General features: G+C 34.4%; 2 protein-coding genes across 4 annotated transcripts in view; one reads left to right on the top strand and one right to left on the bottom strand.

Moving 5' to 3' along the window:
- LOC148952102 (uncharacterized) overlaps nt 1-6,710 on the top strand; it is a 33,860-nt gene extending 27,150 nt beyond the window's left edge. Inside the window, exons 3-4 of one of the 2 annotated variants that reach the window (XM_089089540.1) lie at nt 1,537-1,686; nt 4,495-6,710. In XM_089089540.1, the coding sequence (XP_088945666.1) occupies nt 1,537-1,686; nt 4,495-4,730 (386 nt within the window). In that variant the 3' untranslated portion in view covers nt 4,731-6,710. The remainder of the gene's footprint in view (nt 1-1,536; nt 1,687-4,494) is intronic. The other variant, XM_089089539.1, reaches the window with a different exon arrangement.
- LOC148952099 (uncharacterized) overlaps nt 1-14,055 on the bottom strand; it is a 644,245-nt gene that overhangs the window by 40,405 nt on the left and 589,785 nt on the right. The window lies entirely within an intron of this gene.

The raw sequence follows: 14,055 nt of genomic DNA, 5'->3' as shown, positions 1-14,055 counted from the left end.
TGAAATGTAAGAGTTGGAATATTTGAGTAGTGTTTCTTCGTGGTTTACCTTGTCACTGTTACATTCTCTTGATGTTTCAAAGTTCATTTTTGATTTTTTTTTTTTCGTTGAAGTGTAAGATTTGGAATGTTTCAGTAGTGTTTTGTCATGGTTTACCTTGTCACTTTTACATTTTGAAGATGTTCCAAAGTTCTTTTTGGATGTTTTTCATTGAAATGAAAGAGATGGAGTATTTTAATAGTGTTTTGTCGTGGTTTACTTTGTGTCTGTTTCATTATTAAGATGTTTCAAAGTTTTTTTTGGTTGTTTTTCATTTAAATACAAGAATTGGAATATTTCAGTAGCTATCTATCATGATTTACATTGTCGCTGCTAGACTTTCTTGATGTTTCAAAGTCCATTTTGGATTGTTTTTTTCATCGAAATATGTGATTTGGAATATTTATGTAGTTTTTCGTCGTGGTTTTTGTGTGTGTGTGTGTTTGTGTGTGTGTTTTTGTGTGTGTGTGTGTGTGTTTGTGTGTGTGTTTTTGTGTGTATGTTGGTATGTTTGTGTGTGTGTATGTGTTTGTGTGTGTGTGTTTGTGTGTGACATTCTGAAGATGTTTCAAATTTCATTTTAGATTTTTTTTTTTTCATTGAAATGTAAGAGTTGGAATATTTAAGTATTGTTTTGTCGTGGTTGACCTTGTCACTGTTACATTCTCTTGATGTTTCAAAGTTCATTTTGGATTTTTTTTTTTTTTGTTGAAATGTAAGAGTTGGAATATTTCAGTAGTGTTCTGGGGGGGGGGGGGTAGCAGGGGGTTGGGGAGAGGGGGGTGGGTGGTTAAGGGCAGGAGTTGGGGGGAGGGGGTCCTTGGGGTTGGGGTAGGGGACCTTACAACACTGTTCAAATGGTAGTTGTCGATAATACCGAACACAGTTGAGAATCGCCCAAATAAAAAAAATATGTATCTCTGAATAGGAGTTAACATTCCCTCAGATGGTTTACCATTTTCGTTTCTGTCAACGCCTATAATCATACCATAATGAAGAATCATGTTTAACAATAAAACATCCATAACAGTTCGAATAACTCATCGTCAGAGTTTTTATACCCGTGGTCAAGGTCAAACATAAAAAAAACCACGCCTAACGCATTGCCATATAATTTCATTGCCATTAACTTCATTCAACCATACTATGAAAAGAACCATCGATGTATGCATGCTATGTGAACAGCCATGACTCTATCAGAAACATGATATTTAACACCAAAAGCATTGTAGCACGAATTTTCATGGTATGGTGATTCTGATTACAACATAAAAAAAAACAACCAAATATATGACTTTTTAAGGCATGGTGATTTCTATCTGTCTGCTACCTTATATTAATATATGCAAAAAGGATAGGGCCCCGCTCTCTTTAATTTACCTATCACTACTTATTGTTCTGTAAGTCCCATCCCAAATTGATAATTAATGAAGTGAATACTTTTTTATATACTTGCTTATTTTTAAATCAAATGTGTATTTTCTTTTTTTCTTTTAGCGTTTTTCATTGCCGTTCAGACATTTTTTACATTTTGTTTCATATGTATGCTGATGGCTCTGGGAGGCACTGCGGCCTATGTCTTATGCTTTACGTATGACTATCAAGTTTTTATCCTCCAAGCACTTGGATGGGTTACTCTAACCGGAGGTAAGATTCTACATTTACTCTGTGAATGAAAAAATAAGTAAACAAAAAAAAAATCAAGATAAATGGGCCTTAAAAACTAGTGAAATAAAATATAGAGCGATGATGACAGATATTTTGACCAGATATCAATGTATTCATCTTCAAAACAACAACAGAGAAATATTACATATATTAACGAATTAAAATATGTAGCTCCTAGTTTTTATTTTGCATTATCTTAAATTGCACTTGCCTACAACTCGCTCGTGAACAGCTGGTTTTCAGAACTCCCACCCTTGTCTTGTTTTTTTTTTTTTTTTTTTTTTAGCTTAATTCTTTTTTTTCTTTAATATTTTTTATTTTTCGTTTTTAGCTAATTGAAATAAAAGCTTGGTTTACTAATTATGTTATAAAGGAGGCCCTAGACGGTCAATCATTTTGATCAAACGCTTCCGTCAATCGATTTTTTCAAGCATGACTGACCGTCTAGGCACCTGTTTGATGCTCGAGTCAAGCGTTCACGGGGAATGATAGCAAGTTTGAATGACTCAATCATTTTGAAAAAAGCAGTGTGTTAGATTAGCTTTGGTCAAGGTTGAAGGGTTGATTAAAGCACATGTCAATTGATTGACGAAAACTTTTGATCAAAATGATTGACCGTCTAGGGCCTCCTTAAAAGAAGAAATTACTTGATTATCTGGAATTGTCTTGATATATCTTTGCCGAATTGGAAATTGCATCTTTTTTCGATGTTAGTAGCGCATACACATTTAAACAGCCTAAAATTTTCTGAGCCATTTGAGAAAAAATATATGGATATAATTTTAAGCAATAAAATTTCTAGTTTTATTTTCTTTACTTTCTATTTATTTTTTCAGATGTATTTTTTAACTTAATTTTCTATTTTGTTCTATTTGCTAGCTGAATTGTTTGACTAGACTCAAAGATAGAGCATTTAGTTTAGACTTTTTGTTTAATCCATGAAATATCGAGGTAGAATCTAGACTAAGCTGAACCCTTCTGGCAGCAGAATACATTGCCTGTTTGGTAAACTTCCTCTTGATACGAATTTTACGGTAATATAAAGGGCAATATAAACTGCCCATCGCCTTATATGCCTGCTATGAAAAATCCATTACGGTCCAATCTTCAGGCACGTCCTCAAGCTGAATCTTCGGGATAGGTCCCTCTAAAGTTGCGATATTTTGACATTTTTTCCATGACTCCCTAGATTTGTGTCTAGTGGTTCTTGTTTTTTCTTTTTACCCCCAGAATTCCACAGCTTCTGAACACAAATTTTTGTGCAGATGCATGCGAGTCTTATAGGACCAAATGCTCGTAAAAAGAATAGTGTATCGGAATTAGAGCAAGTTGAGTCAACTACTATTTAAGTCTTAAAGTCGAAACCAACTTCGGGGATTTGTTGAAAAGATACAAAACTCATCAAAGAAGTGATAAAAAACTTGAGAGCCAATTAGCTCTAATTAGCAATACTAATTAGAGTAAAGCCAAAACAGACAGTCTCTGTGAGAGGCAAAGCTGGCATAACTTTTTCCAGAATTGTATAAAAATAATGTAATTTCACTTGTTGATAGATAGTCTATCATCCATCCTAGGACATAACTAAGGAAGATAGACATAGAGTTAGGGTAATTCAAATAGTCTATCAGTTCTGTGAGGCTTTTGAAGGCAATTGTAGACCCCAAATAAAAAGTTTTCAAAGATTTATGACCCCATGTCCACAGGACTTGAAGTCAATTGGGCAACTGAGATTGTTCATATTATATGAGCTTTGCCTACTGGAAATGCCCACTGGAATTGCAATAGGGATGACCGAGATATCACCAAGAAGATATCTTGTATATTTGTCTGATGATAAGTTCAGGTTCTTCAGCGAAATCGTGGCTCCGCCTATAAAGCAGTAACGAAGAACGGTGTGCACTCCACACTATAATGACGAAATGTTTGGACGGGATGCGTTATAGCTGTCAGTGGGTTTCACACTGGCGAATTGATTTCTGGCAAACTCAAATGGCTTATAATAGTTCCCATCCTATTTGTTTTTGTTTTGAGAATTTGAATTATTTTTCAAGAAAGAGATAGTCAGGTAGACTTTTCTCAACTAAAATTAAAGAAAAAGTAAGCAGTATTTTTTCCATGCAAAGTATCTTTTTTTTGAACATTAAGATACTGTTTTACCGTGTATCTGGATTACCTATAAGTATGATAAATATGTATAAGCCGTATGCTAAATTTAATATTAATCGTTGTTGTTTTGTTTTCGTTTTACAACTCTACTGACCTACTTTCATACTTATAATAGATGTCGACGAATAGAACAATTGAAGAAAAAGCAGTTCTTTCTTAAAAGCGGTCATGTTTTTATATTCAAGGTTTGAAAACGACAAGTGCAATGTGTTTTGGTGCCTTCATTTATTCTAACAAATCGAGTAAGAGGAAAGGTGGAGTAGAGAAAAATCTTACAAATTATCACGCTCCAGAAACAAAATGGCAAAAAAGAAGAAAAAATAGTCAATTCTAAGATGCCATGTTGCCTTTTTTCCATTTTCTCTCTACTTGTTTTTTTTTATAAAATATTTACCTCTACATACGCACGCACTGGCGTATCCAGGGGACCTCCCCTCAAGATTTTTCCTGGCGCCCTCTCTCCCTGTTTTTTTTTCACTTTTTTTAGAACAAATTAGTCAATTTGGTCGATTATTGGCGCCCTTGTCACATTCCCCTCCCCCCCAAAGATTTTGCTCTAGATCCGCCCATGTACGCACGTCTAACTTTGAAGCACATGACTCATTTTAATTGTTTCTGCAGGTGCATGTGGCTTTATTGCCGTCGTAGTCTTCGGAGCATTAGGCGATTCCCGGGACTGGATGCCTAACTACGAGCACAATTTCTTGTCCTGGTCCTTTGCTTTGGCCGTCGTTGGAACATATGGCATGATTATGACCTCTGTTTTGTTCTTTGTTGAAGCCAAAATCCAGAGAAGAAAAATAGAAACGACTGAATCGAATGCAACATTTGCATTGGATCATCCAGTGAAATCTTAGTGAGTCACAGCACCATGGATTTTATGTGGCCTTATTTCTCATGTCTCCGTCCAAGTTTTTTAATTGAATAGGAAGTACTAATAATGTGTTGTAAGCTTTCATTATGATTATCATTGTATGTCGTGTGCCACTTTTACTGTTTAAAGTGTTTTAAGTTGTGTTGGAGAGAAGGATGCAAGCAACTTGGACTCAATTTCTGTGTTTAGCTTTCCATCATTTAAAATCCAGCTGCGTTTTAAGCGCTGGTATTGCCTTTTGATTCTTTGTCAAGAACTGTTTTGATGGAGACAATGGTTAGAAGGAGAAAAAATAATGATCTGCTCTCTTATATAAAACGAAAGGAAAATATCACTGTGGTATTTTATCCTTTCGTTCCAATTTTGCCAGGAACTTGTAATTTGGTGCTGCCTCAGTATAAAACATAGCTTATTTCGTATATTTGTGTCTTTGCTCAGAAGTCACGTTCGAGTAATTAAAATTTTGCAGCCATAATAACCAACCGAAAATAAGCTCCTATGAAGTATTTAAATTGAAAGCGGAAAGAAAAGTATTCTGTTTGCTACCAACCATTTCATGGGTCTTCTAATTCAGGACATTCCATATTTTTAAGAGAAAATCTTACGAATAGAGAGCTGCAAAAATATTCCTCTGGATTACATCACTAGGCTGACTATTCTTTCTAAATAAAAAAAAGACAATGCTTATTGCCTATTCGTTAATGGACATTATAGTGAGATGCGTGTTATCATTATTACTGACATCATGATTATCATACCTAGAGACAGAGGTGGCGTCCCCCCACACACAATTTAAATAACGCTTTTTCCCCAGCGGGCGGGACTTGAGCTTACCTCTGATCCTGGTAGGCCTACTAACATTAGTATGATAAGGAAATTATTCATGAAAATGTGTTTGAACTATTTCATGCATTACTTCATTTACATTATGCGTAAGATATCATAACTGTTATCTATGCAGTAATTATAAAGTTAAATAGTATCTTTAAATATTTTAACCTGACAGTTTGACTGTTGGTTGTAATGACAATTTCAATTTTACGAGTTAGACTAGTTTGTTACAGAGAGTCAACCATTATTTAGCTCCTAAGTAATGAACTAAATATAGTTTAATAATCAGGTCAAATTATCAGATTTAAAAGTAGCTAAATAATGAACTAACTATAGTTCATTATTAAGCTACTTTTCAATCTGATTTTACATTCCTAGTATACTTTTCGTTGATTTGAAAAAGTATTAGTCCCTACGCGGTATATTGTGCTATAACATTTTTATTTTATCTGTTCCTTTTTTTTATTTTATCTCCTTTTTAACCTTGTAGTGTTAATGCACTTGCTTGGCTTTTTAAAACTGTACAGGTAACAGGAAAATCCCTAAAAATAATACCCAAATGTGACAAAGAGCAATTTTTTTCCCATCAAAACTGAAAAATCTTTTTGAAGCCAGTTTCAGAGCAAAAACCAACAAAATTTTGGACATTTTTTAAATAGTGAATCTTCTTTTGAATTTCACTTTGTTTTATAAACTGTGTCAACTCAAAGAGACAGCTTTTTCAGAAAGGTGATAAAAACCGTCAGTAAATACTAGTGTTGGTCAATAATGAAAATGATTAAAAAGTCTATCATGTTGGTCAATACTAATATTTCCTGAGTGTCATAGACTGTAATGGGTCTTAGGACTATTCCTTGAAGAGACAAACATAAGAAATCAGTAACTCAATCTATTTCTACTATTAAAACCCAAAATGGCATATTTTATAAAATAACATAGCAGAAACTGCCGTCATCTAATGCAGTAAAAACTATACCCTTTTAATGAACGGGTTTTCGTATCTTTTTTTGGTAAATTTTTACCAAATCATTATTGACTTACGAATAAAGTGAATTTACCAGTCGATGCCTTTTTTTATGCTGTTTCCAAATATAATAATCATTTTTGTCGGAAATGAATTTTACCCCCACCTCTATATACCAATTCAGGTTATATATTTGCACATTGGGGGGAGGGGGGTAAGGTTTAAACTTACCTCCCATTTACATCAGAAATAAAATTTGCCCCCCCCCTAATGTACAAATATATACCCTGAATTGGTATATATAGAGGTGGGAGTAACATTCATTTCTGACAAAAATGATTATTATATTTGGAAAGAGCATAAAAAAAGGCATTGGGTGGTATATTCGCTTTATTCGTAAGTCAATAATATGATTTGGTAAAAATTTATCCTCTTTTTTTAGCGGTAATTACTACCTCGAAGCTCTATTTCTCGTTACATTTGTCACTTCCCTATGCTATGTCGCTCAAAAAGATTTATAGTTAATTTCTTTTTTTGCACCATGACAATATATTAATAAGATGTTTCTAAATACCAACCGCCCCATAAATAAAGAATTCGTAAAAATTCATGCAAGAACCGATTTCTCTAAAAGAAATCCTGCCTTTATCTGTATTATGAATTGTAGTTTATGAGCGTCTTTGTTTGATAGTACCTTCTGATAATTTTTCAGCTGAGAATCCGTCCATTACCTTCACTGCCTTACAAAACAATCATCTCCAATCTCTATCCATGAAGTTTCTTTTTAGTATCTCTTATTTGCAGTTTTGTGCTAACTAATCACAATTCTCTTTTAGTTATGAATCTTTGTAGCGATCGTATTGCGTTCTTTTCCACCTGTATTTACCTTTATTGTGACCCTATTTGTACATTAAATCTATCTTTGTTTTATTGCCTTCTATAGTTGCCTACTACTGTTATCGTGCCACATAATGTACCTTTCTTGGATTGTTTTGGTTAATTGCATCATTCTGTTTTGTCACCTTAAGACTGTTCAAGTGACCTTTTTCCACGATGAAAATATAGGGAAGATGGTCCTAAAAATGAATTTAGGATGTTCCTAGTGCCCTTTCTCGAAAAGATCATCTTGCACGCTTTCTCTCCCTAGAATTTTGGCTGTGCGTACCAATGGTTATTGGTTTGTCTGTCGCCTTCGGGTAAAAGCGAATATATAATAAATATCGCTGACGAAAGATGCAGCTAAAGTACTTATCTGAAAAACTGAGGGGTCTTACAAAGGGAACAATGCTAATGATAGTATTGACGAACGTGAGTAATCATTATTAAAAAGACAAACTTTTTCGCATGCTGACCAATGGTCTGTGTAGTGCAGGTACCCCTGGTTTTGGCCGGAAGTGCAATGCTCGGTTGGGGGCAAATCATGCGACGCTTCCCGTGTTTTTCCCCCAGATTCCTCTAGGTACCCATTTAGACCTGGGTCGACTCTGCCTGAGCTTATAGAGTCATGCCATTGACCCCCTGTTCCAAACCAAATGACCAGCACCAACAGGACTCAAACCCCTGTCTTCACGGTTTTTAAGTCTAAGGCGTTAACCAATCGATAATGGGTGTAAGGAAATTGTAGATACCATGTAGAGGATCAGAATAAATACAGTTCTATTCCCTGAAAAAGGAAAATAAGTTGTTTTGATTCTGATTGGGCTGTAAACCTAGTCTAACCTGTAGACCTCCTTAAGCTACGCCAAACCCAGGCTCTACGGTAAATCTTGATCTGAAATCAGGGTTGCCACCGTCAGTAGGATTTTACTAGATCTAGTAAAAAAAAATCTAGTAAATTTAGAGGATCTAGTAAAATTTCCAAAATCTAGTAAAAAGTATTAAAAAGTTTAAAGTAAACAAAACTTTTTTTATTTTCCATGAATTCAGGGAAAAAATTACCGTAAACATATGACAATTTACAATTTTTGCTTGTCTGTTTTACAATTTACAATTTTACTTGTCTGTCTCAGAGACAGACAAGTAGTCACCCATTTTCATAAACAGACACTTCACTTCCGGAATCTAAAGGTCGACAAAATCAGCTTTCTGTGTATCAAATCTTACCAAATAAAAATGAAGCTATAATGACACTTGGATTTGTAATGATCGGGAATCTATTGGAATCAAAACAAAAGCCAACCAACCAAGGTGATTAGGTGAATCTCCTCAGTTTGAAAATTTGTATTGAGGTAAAAGGAGCCTGCTGAGAGAAATTAAAAGTAAGTAGAAATGTAACATTATATATATATATATATATATATATATATATATATATATATATATATATATATATATATATCCAAAAAAAGGATTTTTGAACTTGTAGGTTTCCGGAATTTTCAATCATACTATGAAAACGAAAGAAAAGAGGAAAGGAGAAAAAAAGAAGAAAAAAGGAAATTCATTATGCTCCTATAGTAAAAATCAATGCTTGATGGTGTAGCCGCACGCGCAAAAAAATTTTTTGACTATTTAATAAAAACAGATGCTATCTAGTAAGTTTTTCCTCTCCGATTTGGTAAATTCTTCCAGGTCAGGGTGGCAACCCTGTCTGAAGTTCCCCAGTCAGAGACAACGCTCTAACGTTGCCTGTAGTAAAGAACCATAAGCCTCCAATGTATTTTTTTTTTTCCAGAGCCGCTACATATGAAATGAGTGGTTGTGGAAACTTCAGAGGAGACTCATTCGATTTTAAATTGAAAGTTCTAGTGACCTTTTTTTCAAAAGTGGATGGAGGGCAGCCACCCCACTCCTTTGTCTTTCTCACCCTCCAAAGACTGAACCCCCGTACCCTCCAAAGATACTCGATCAAAATTTTGAGCCATTTTGTTTAAAATAGTCGAAAAGTCCAATAAATATGCCTCCATGAATGACAACCCCAACAGGCCCTTGGAAAGGGACCTTAGGTAATGTAAATTAGTAACTGTTTAAATATATGTTTTATAACGGAAAGGGGGGGGGGGGGAGTTCGGGGCATTAAGTTAAAATATTCAGAAAATCTTCTGGGGATGTTGGAACTAAATTAAAAGACGCTCTGTGCATCCAGGTTGTTAAAATGGCGTATCTGCAATATCTCTTGAATGGCTAAGGGTATTGAATTAAAACATTTAGGCTAAATCAAAAGCTTAGCCGCCGAACATTGCAGCGATTTTAAAAGAATGGAAATCTCCCCTGAGACTCCCCCGGAAAATTCCTTCCGCATATTGATAAAGGTCGTATTTTAAATTTGAAACTATTTGAAAAATTTTCCCGTGGACAGTTTTATCCTTTGCACAAAATCTTCCCAGGAAAATTCCCCATGGAAAATCTCTCCCCCCCCCCGCCAAATTTTTCCAAGGTTTCAACATGACGATAGTGTTTTTTAAATTTAAAAGTATTTGAAAAATTAGGTTAGGATTATTAATTATCCGTCGGGAATTGTTGGATAATCAATATCCAGAAAGTGTGAATAATGTGAACGGAATCAATTGTCAAGTATTTGTGTTCAATGGTCTCTAATTTCAGTCAGCGCGAAAAATATTTTAGCACCAAGGATTGCAGGAACGATTTTTGGGTATTAAGTTGAAACAATCAAGTTGAGGGGATGTTGAAGTAAATCATAATAAAATATGTCCCTCTGGGTTGTCAGAAAGGTGCGTCTGCAATATTTTGTTGAATGGCTTTGGGTGTTCAATTGAAACTTTCAGGGAATGTTTAACTAAGTCAAAGGATACTATTTTCATCCAGGTTGTTAAAATGACATATCTGGAAAATCTCTTGAATGGTTAAGGGTATTAGGTTGAAACTTTCAGGCCAAATCAAAACAATATCTGTATCTAGGATGTCAAAGAGTATACCAGCAATTTACCAACGGCTACGAGCATTGATTTGAAAGTTTTCAGAGAGCGTTACGGGGGTTACTGAACGATTAGATGACACTATGTGCAACCGTGTTGTGAAAAGGGCGTATCAGCAATATCTCAGAAATGGTGAAGTGCATTGAATTAAAACTTTCAGAAAACATTAAAGGAATTTGAACTAAATCAAAACACCATGTGTATCCTGGTTGTCAAAAGGGCGTATCTTCGATATCTCAGCAAAGGTTAAGGTTGTTACGTTGAAACTCGGGGATTGTTAAAGGTGATGTTGAACTAAATCAAAAGATACTATGTGTATTAATTCAAAAGACAGAATGTTCATCAGGTTATCAAAATGGCCTATCTGCAATATCTCAGGAGCAGATCTGTGCATTAAGCTGATAGTTTCACAGAATGTTAGGGGAGATGTTGAACTCAATCAGAATTCATTAAGTGTATCCAGGTTGTCAAAAGGGCGTACCTACAACATCTCAGGGAGGCCTAACAGTATTGAGTTGACACTTTCAGAAAATATTGAGGGGTATATTGAACTAAATCAAAAGATACTGCGTACATGCAGGTTATCACAGCAGCGTATATGCAATATCTTCGCATATCAGCATCGTATCGAAACGTTCAGAGAACGTTTGCATGCACTATGTGCATACACGTTTTCAAAAATCTGCAATATATCATGAACAGCTAAGGGTATTAAGCTGAAAATTTCAGAGAATTTCGAGAGGGATATTGACCTAAATGAAACGACACTATCTGTGACCAGATTGCCAACAGGATGTATCTGAGCATTTATATGCTGATCGTAGGAATGGCTGCAGGTATTAAGCTGAAAATTTCAAAGAATGTTAAGGTGGATGTTGTTCAGTGAAACCAATTTGTCAAAAGGAAGTATCCACAATATCTCAGGAACAACTAAGGGTATTAAGCTGATATTTTCAGGGAATATTGAACTAGATCAAAAGACACTTGTGTACATCCAGGTTATCAAAACAGAATATCTGCAACATCTCATGGACAGATGAGGGTATTCAGTTGAAACTCAGAATTTAGAGAGGGATTTTGAACTAAATGAAAAGACATTTTGTGCATCTCGGTTGTAATACGGGCTTATCTGCAATATCTCAGAAACGGCTAAGAGTATTCAGTTGACTTTCAGGGAATGTTGAGAAGATGATCAAAATGTACTATGTATATTCAGTTTGTCAAAAGGCTAGGGATATTAAGTTGAAACTTTCAAAGAATATTGAGGGGAATATTGAACTACATCAAAAGACACTATGTATATCCAGGCTGTCATATCTGAAACTTCCACGGAATGTTAAGGGGGTTAATGAACTAAAATACACAACGTGAATCCATGTTATCAAAATGGTGCGTCTACAATATCTCACGACGGCTTAAGGTGTTAAGACGTCTCAGGAGCGGCTAAGGGTGTTGATTTGAAACTTTCTGGGAATGTAGAGGGGACATTGAACTAAATCAAAACACACCATGTAAATTCAGACTGTCAAAGTGGCGTATCTGTAACATCTCAAGAACGGCTAAGGGTATTAAGTTGAAACTTACAGGGTATGTTGAACTCAATCAACAGACGTTATCTGCATTCAGATTGTCAAAACGATATCTTTTCAACACCATACCAAAGCATACGCTCACGTCAGAGTCACAAATAAAAGAAAAACTGTAAAATAGGAGAAATATTTTTAATATTAACCAGTAATAAAGCTTTGGCAATCAAAAACGAACATAATTTTTCTCTTTTTTTTTAATTTAAAAGACCTTTTACAAAGAAAGCAAAGAGCTATATTAAAACATAAGGCGTGCAGAAAATAATATGCTGTAATAATTTCAGCTTAAAGCGACCAGAAATTACTGTCGAAGAATCAATAAAATCCGAAACGAGCAGAAGTTAAAATAATCATATCGAACATAAAGATAACGGATACTGATATAGATGAATAAATAAATCCTGAATGATTAGAAATTAAAATGAATGAATTTCAAGTTAAAACGAACAGAAATTGCTACTAAAAGGAGTTTGGTTTCTCTCCTATCCTTAACCATAAACTTTCAATGTCTATTGCGTCATTTACACTTTACTGAAAACGAAATATATTAAAAGAATTTATAATAATAACATTGAAATATAAAAAAATCCGTTAAATAAAATCTTGGGCTTCTGAGATTTCCAAGAATTAATATCCTTATGTAATTAAAGGTTCAGTTTATTTTCTCTAGTAATTTTGATAGTTGATTTTTCCAGTTGATTATTATAGTAATTTTATTCTTTAGTTTTTCGTCGATGTTTAAGGAAATTAAACCACGCAGTTCAAAATAAATCGTTTGCAATACAAGGCAAATTACATCATACTATTTGGAATGCTTACAGGCAGGTGGGGGGGGGGAGAGCAGTAGCCTAACCCCTGTTTGTTGTAATTTATGTTCGTTTTAAATTTTACTTGAACGTAGATTTAAATTTCTAATCATTTTAGGATTTACATATTCAGCAATATCGGTATTTGTTACCTTTATGTTTGATGTGATTATATATTTCAATTTCTGTTCGTTTTTTTTTTCTTCCTTGATAGTATTTTATGATCGGTTTAAATTATTAAGTTTAAATTATTAATATGGCGTTTTAAGTTTTAATGTGGCTCTTTACTTTTCTTTGAAAAAATCTTTTTCGGAAAGTGTTTTTAAATAATTTCATGAGACGGGCACATGCTTGCTCTTCGGCGGGTATACCAAAGTACTTTAGTAATTCTGTAACATTTAGAAAACTCTTGATTCTGCAACTAATTCTCAATTTCCAGTTTTACAGGAGACTCATTTATGTATTTCTCAACGATGTACGGTTCGAAATCAGAACAGATTCCCTGCAAGGAAAAGGTTTTGAGAAATAGTACCTTCGAATTACTAGGTTACATTGAACATTATGGCCAATACTGAGTTTCGAACAGGGATAAAATAAAAGATTTGGACGGTTTCTCTTTACCGTGCTATTTATGACAAGTTTGAGGGCTTGAAGAAACAAGTAATGATAATTGAAGTTTCAAATAATGATAATTAACAAGTTTGAAAAATATTCTTTTAAATACAAAAGTAGATACCAAAAGGGCAGGCATGTATAAAATCTATTCATCAATTAGCCTTATTTATTCTCATGTCAACTATATTTGAGGCATTTTGTGGTTTCTTGGAATAGAGTAATCCTTTACAATAAATCCGTATCCCAGAAAGCCCTTAGGCTAGATAACAGTACGAACACGGCGATGGAACGTTCTTGAAAATCTAGGAAAAAATGTAAATGATTATTTTCCTTATAGTGAAAACTGAGTGGAAAATGTAAACGAGTATTTTCCTTATAGCGAAACCTGAATAATGAGAGCCAAAAATCGTTTTTTATAGAGTTAGGAAGCCATCGAAGTTATAAAGTCATTAAAACAATTTGTTGGGGACAAATTATTCTATTTTTCTTTCCTTTTTTTCAGTGCCCACAAGTGATGACAGAGAGGAGCAGTTACCCTGGAAGACAGAAAATGAAAAAAAAATCGTAATAATCCCAAAGAATTCAACGCTTTTCTTGGGAAATTTCATTTAATGATTATCCTGTCCCTCTT

The sequence above is a fragment of the Artemia sp. Qi Xiang Cuo genome, chromosome 5, assembly GCF_049724085.1.
Source record: "Artemia sp. Qi Xiang Cuo chromosome 5, ASM4972408v1, whole genome shotgun sequence".
Lineage (NCBI taxonomy): Eukaryota > Metazoa > Arthropoda > Branchiopoda > Anostraca > Artemiidae > Artemia > Artemia sp. Qi Xiang Cuo.
Note: the sequence above shows the minus strand (reverse complement) of the source record. Positions and strands in the feature narration are given on the sequence as shown.